The 5438-nt window shown below is 44.4% G+C and overlaps 1 protein-coding gene across 1 annotated transcript; it reads right to left on the bottom strand.

Moving 5' to 3' along the window:
• Positions 1-830: 830 nt before the first annotated feature.
• Rnase9 (ribonuclease A family member 9 (inactive)) lies at positions 831-5213 on the bottom strand. Its single transcript, XM_028873475.2, has 2 exons — positions 5098-5213; positions 831-1672 (listed from the first exon to the last, which is right to left on the bottom strand). Exon 2 carries the CDS (start codon positions 1663-1665, stop codon positions 1093-1095), a length of 573 nt encoding a protein of 190 aa, XP_028729308.1. The 5' UTR covers positions 1666-1672; positions 5098-5213; the 3' UTR covers positions 831-1092.
• Positions 5214-5438: the final 225 nt, after the last annotated feature.

The following is a 5438-nucleotide window of genomic DNA, read 5'->3' as shown; positions in this document are numbered from 1 at the left end:
TTTTCAGAAAGTTTTAGTTAATAGTGATGTTTGAAAGACATAAAAGGTTTGAAAGAAAGGAGAAAGTCACTGCTTAAAGTGAACAGATATCTGCTGCATCACAATCTCCAGCTTTGTTCGGAGGCGGAGTATACTCAGATGGAGCCACGCCTAACAGAAAGGAAGGGAAGAGCTGTGGGGAACTGCGTGGATGCCAGAGCTCCAGGAACTGTGCTTGGTTTTGTGAAGACTGATGTCTGAGCTCCAGAAAGGAGTGTGCTCCCTCTCTCTCTCTCTCTCTCTCTCTCTCTCTCTCTCTCTCTCTCTCTCTCTCTCTCACACACACACACACACACACACACACACACACACACACACACGCTAACAACTGGCAGGTGCTCTGACGAGTTGGCTTTCCTAGGTCCTTAACGGCTTTTATCTTGAGATGCGCCTTGCTGCGGTTTCCTCCTTCACGGTACCATGTATTGTGTTGAATACAGAGAACATGAAAAGTGAAATATATACTAACATAACATTGGAAAGATACACTGCATAAAAGTCTGAAAGGAGTGTAAGTTGTCAATATAAAACTGCTGTCCAGCCCTGGGAATCCCCATAGGCACCCAGAGCCAGTCACTAAGATTGAATCACTTGATTTTTGATGCTGAGCCAGGAAAATTGGGTGAAAATTCTGATGGTCCTTCAGGCAGCTATTCCAAACTATGTCTTTTGTTGTTGTTGTTTGTTTGGTTGGTTGCTTGTTTGCTTATGCCAGGGTTTTCTCCAAAGTGCTGAAAGGACAAACTTGAACTCCCACACCCAGCCCCCAGCTGCTCTTCATGCTGACCATCTGTTTGCTGCAGACTTTTATTGCCATGACACATTCTGTGACCTTTATGAAAACAACTGCTGGAGTCTTGTAAGCATAGCACACATCGCCATTCGACGCTTTGGGGAACGGGAAAGGAGGCAGGTGGGTGATCAGAGTGAATGGACTGGAACTGCTGTTGTCACTTTCAACTAACAGCATCAGCATCTAAAGCATAACTACTGAGCGTAGCTAATGTGACTACTTAGAGAAACCCAGAATGTCAGGGGAGTCATATTCCTGGCCTATGATACTTTCTTGCTCCTAGGTATCACTATATCAAGTACACGGTTAGGGATAAATTCTTGGGTTGCATCGTCCCATTGACAAGTGACAACCGGGTAACCTGTCAGGAAGATGCTTTCGTACAAGCACTCTGATATCCTCTCTCCGCTCACTAATGCACACCTCACTCCTTTCATTAATTCCGTGCTTCTTCTGCAAAATGAAGCCCCTTTTTTACATTTTACTTGTTTGCCATAGCAGGCCTTCTGTAGGTCTTGATAGGTTGCAGATACAAGGTAGTACTCCGAATAACAGAGAAGCTTATTGTGAATATTTTTAAACACGAGTTCAGTGTCGCAGTAATCGTCGTCAACCAAAGGTCGCTCGGGATCAGCAATGATCTTTTCTATGATTATTTCTTTGGTAGGTGGTTTGGTAGGCCCTGTGCTACGGAGTTCCCTTAGGTAGTCAACTAACACCGGCATCATTTCATATTCCGTGTAATCCTCGTACTCCCCTCGCAGCTTGACTGGCGGCAGCAGCAGCAGCAGCAGCGTCAACACCCATGGGTACTTGGTGACCAGAGACTTCATTCTTTCCCTGTAGAGTCAAAGCAGTGAAGAGAGACATTCTATTAGGACGCAATGCTTGTATTTTACACACACGGGCCACTTATACCAACTCTCCCTCTTCTCTGCAGTCTGAGTCGGTGGCCCATTGGAAAACTGTTAGGTGAGACTTCAGAATTTGTTTCAAGGCCTCCCCAATATTGACTCTAAAACAACCGCGTTGGTCTTGGGGATAGTAGGTAAAGTGGGGGATGTGAACGAAAGGGAGAGACAGAGCTAGAGAAGGAGAGAGGGAAGAAGTGGGGGAGGTGGGAGGAAGCGGAGATGGGGTAAAGGAAACCAATAGAAGGATGGGAGAAGGGCTGGGGGAGATCACGGCCACGGTGAGAGAAGAGAGGGGCCACGGGCAGCACGTGCTCCTTTTGTCTAGAACAAACACATTTTACTCATTCCCAGAAACCAATAACATGCACAGAAATGAACCAGCTTCCCCTTGTTGATCCTGCTCTGACAAGGAACACTCTCCGTCTTTGGGCTTTCACTTTCATCTTGCTCACATCTGGCCACAGATGTCCTTGACGAGTCGAGCAAAAGTCCACAGAGGCACAGCCGACGTACACTAAGCTGGCTGCTGTGCTGACTGTACTGAAATGAATGATAAGTAGTGCCAGTGGCGGCGCTGGTTACCGTGTGAAAAATCATGAGCCATCTGGGAGGAAGGGACTGGACCTGCCTGGACTGAGTCTACCAGGTTGATTGCAGTCCTCGGGGGAGGATTTGCCCTGGAGGAGGTGGGAATGGGGGGTGAGCTGGGGGTAAGGGGTGAGTGTGGGAGGGGAGAATAGGGGAACCCGTGGCTGATATGTAGAACTGAATGGTATTGTAAAATAAAATTTAAAAGAGAGAGAGAGAGAGAGAGAGAGAGAGAGAGAGAGAGAGAGAGAGAAAAGAAAAGAAAAATCATGAGCCACGGCCACAACTACCTAGTTACAGAGAGCTTTATTGGGAGGAAGAAGGGGATTTGGGGTACAAGAGAACCAGACCTTGGGAGGAAAGAGGGAGAAAGATGGTGGGGTGGGGGAGGGAGCAGAGCAGAGAGAGAGAGAGAGGGTGGGGTCTGTGTCTGGCTTTGTAAGGCGCAGATTGTGTGACCACGCCACGCATACATAGTCACCAGCACACACCGATGACATAAGACACAAGACCCTGAACTGGGAATGTGCAATCATGCAGTTGGAGTGAGGGCAGAATTCTAGCATGGACCTCCACGTCAGTGTCTCTAACTGCTCTGTCCGTTTTAAGCCTCTTGCCATGTTGTACCACTCTTCCACCAAAGTACATCATTTACTTTCTGGTGTTTTCATTGATGCTTCCTCCTGCCTCTTAGGCAAACTTGATGGTTCCTGTTTAGATTGGGTTTTAACCTCCCTAAGCTCACTCCAAATTCGAATCACTGTCTGCAGTTATGCTGATCTCATCAGTAGAAAGTTCACAGCTACCACACTACTCGACTTTCTCTATGTCTACTAGTCACCCCACCCTAGACCCAATCTGCTGCCTACTGTTTCCATGTACAGACAGGTCTTTACAAGTTTATGAGCAAATGTCTTTGCTTATCAATTCAATGCTAAGCCAATGACATAGAACAGAAGATAATTTAAAAAGAAGTTATTGTGCCCATATTGGTGATGCATATCATAAAACTGTCTGGTTAACTGTGCTAAGTTTTAAAGGTCTTTTTATAAGAAACTGAGGACCAACAACATCTATCCAGAGATTCTTCCCATTTACTAAAATAAGCAATGAGGCATAGTCTATGCTTTAGTCCAGAGAATCATCTTTTGTAGAGAACTTCTGGGCTCATTTGTCTTCTGCATCCCTATCCCAAATCTGACTGTTTCTCATTAATTCTCCAAGATCTTTCTTTCAGTGGAGAGCAATGACCTTATCTGAATTCAGAGCAGGATTCAGAGCCTGACTGTGTCTGTCGCCTCTTTATTTCATCTGTACCCTGTGCTATCTATTCTTCAGAGAATAGGTGTTTGGGTTGCTGGACTTAGAACTTGATACCAGAGATATTGATCTTCAGTGAGAAGAAATCCTTCTGAATTTGGAACAGAGAATGAATCTGAGCAGCTCAGAAGCACATTGTTGAAGCTCATTTAAAATCTTAAAAAGGTAACACAGATATAGTGTAAGAAGCTCTATGCTATAAGCTATGCCAAAGACTTCTTATATATTACCAACATTGAAACAACCAAGGGATAGAAACATTGTTTACTTTGTGTATTGTTATTAGCATTTTCTCACTCTGGAATATAATTGTCATAACCCAGAAATTCTGGCCCATATAGAAGGGACATGGGAAGACGATTGTAGCTAATCGCAGGTTTGGATTCTGTTCTTATGAATTAGAGAGAGAGAGAGAGAGAGAGAGAGAGAGAGAGAGAGAGAGAGAGAGAGAGAGAGAGAGAGAGAGAGAGTCAGAAGTTAGGGGCACACAGTGGGAAATGAAGAGAATAGGAAAATTGAGCACAGAAGTACACCAGGAAGAAGAAGAGACATCTTCCAAACTGGTGGTATTGAGCGGTCACTCATCCCATGTGAATATGTTCATAACCCATCCCTCCATGTCCATTTTCACACGTCCATCAATATCACATTGTCACAGCCAGAGAGCTCGGCTCACAGCTCCGCAGTGAGGATGCAGAACCTCTGTAGTGAGAACTCAGAGCCCCTTCAGCACCTTGAGGTAGAGTGAGCAAAGTCAGCACACACATGGCCAGCGGAGTCTGAAGCTCTAGGCCCTACCCTTTAAGTTACTGAGAACTCACCGAGAAAATGGTTTACAAGATATTAGCACCATATCTAATGGGATATATATATATATATATATATATATATATATATATATATATGGTGAGAATGTGATATATTAAGCATTCATGGAAGAAAAATTCAGGAAGAAATTGTTACAATACTTTTGTGAAAAAAGGAAAGGTGGCAGACAAAAGGGTTAAAGGTCATAAGGCTTTTGTAGAAAGTTTTTTTTTACTATTTAAACTTTAAATGGATGATTTAACAAAGGGGATTACAGTAACATGTATGGAAAACAGCCATTTACTTAAGCAGAAAACTTTGGAAATTTGAAAGTCTACTAGAGTGGGAAAGATTAAACAGAGTCTAATACATTCAAAATTGTAACAATTACCCATGCCAGTAATAATAATTGTAAATGAGTAGCTATTATTGAGAAGGTATTTTATATTCATGGGGCTATGCTTTCTTTGGGTAGACCGCTTTCCAGTCTTTGTACATACACGAAGCTACAGCATTTTAGAGACGTATAGTGAAGAATTTTGTGCTTCTATAGCACAGTGTTGGGAGTGTCTAGGTAACAGGGAGAGAAATCCTCAACACATTATCTTAAACTCCAGAGGGGCTGCATTGACTCACAGAAGAGGGCAGTCCACTGGGCACAGAAGGCGGAAGTTAAAGGTCTTCCCCGGCTCCTGCCACCCACTCCGTTCCACGTCTGTGCAGACCAGATTTGCTCCTGTGTGGGTGCTCTGTGGACTGTCACTTTTGTACCCTATCAGAGGGTCACAGTGTTCCCACTGTGCGGCCCTCCCCCACCAAATTCCATCAAGGAAAACGACGCTTCGGATCGGCCTGGCTTCCATCACTTGAGTAAATCAGAGATGTGGGGACTTCTGACTGGTCAGCCAGAAACACATGCTTTTATTGGGGACATCAAAGCAAAGCCCTGTGATTAAAACCCCAGCCGTACTTTAGTG

The sequence above is a fragment of the Peromyscus leucopus genome, chromosome 9, assembly GCF_004664715.2.
Source record: "Peromyscus leucopus breed LL Stock chromosome 9, UCI_PerLeu_2.1, whole genome shotgun sequence".
Lineage (NCBI taxonomy): Eukaryota > Metazoa > Chordata > Mammalia > Rodentia > Cricetidae > Peromyscus > Peromyscus leucopus.
Note: the sequence above shows the minus strand (reverse complement) of the source record. Positions and strands in the feature narration are given on the sequence as shown.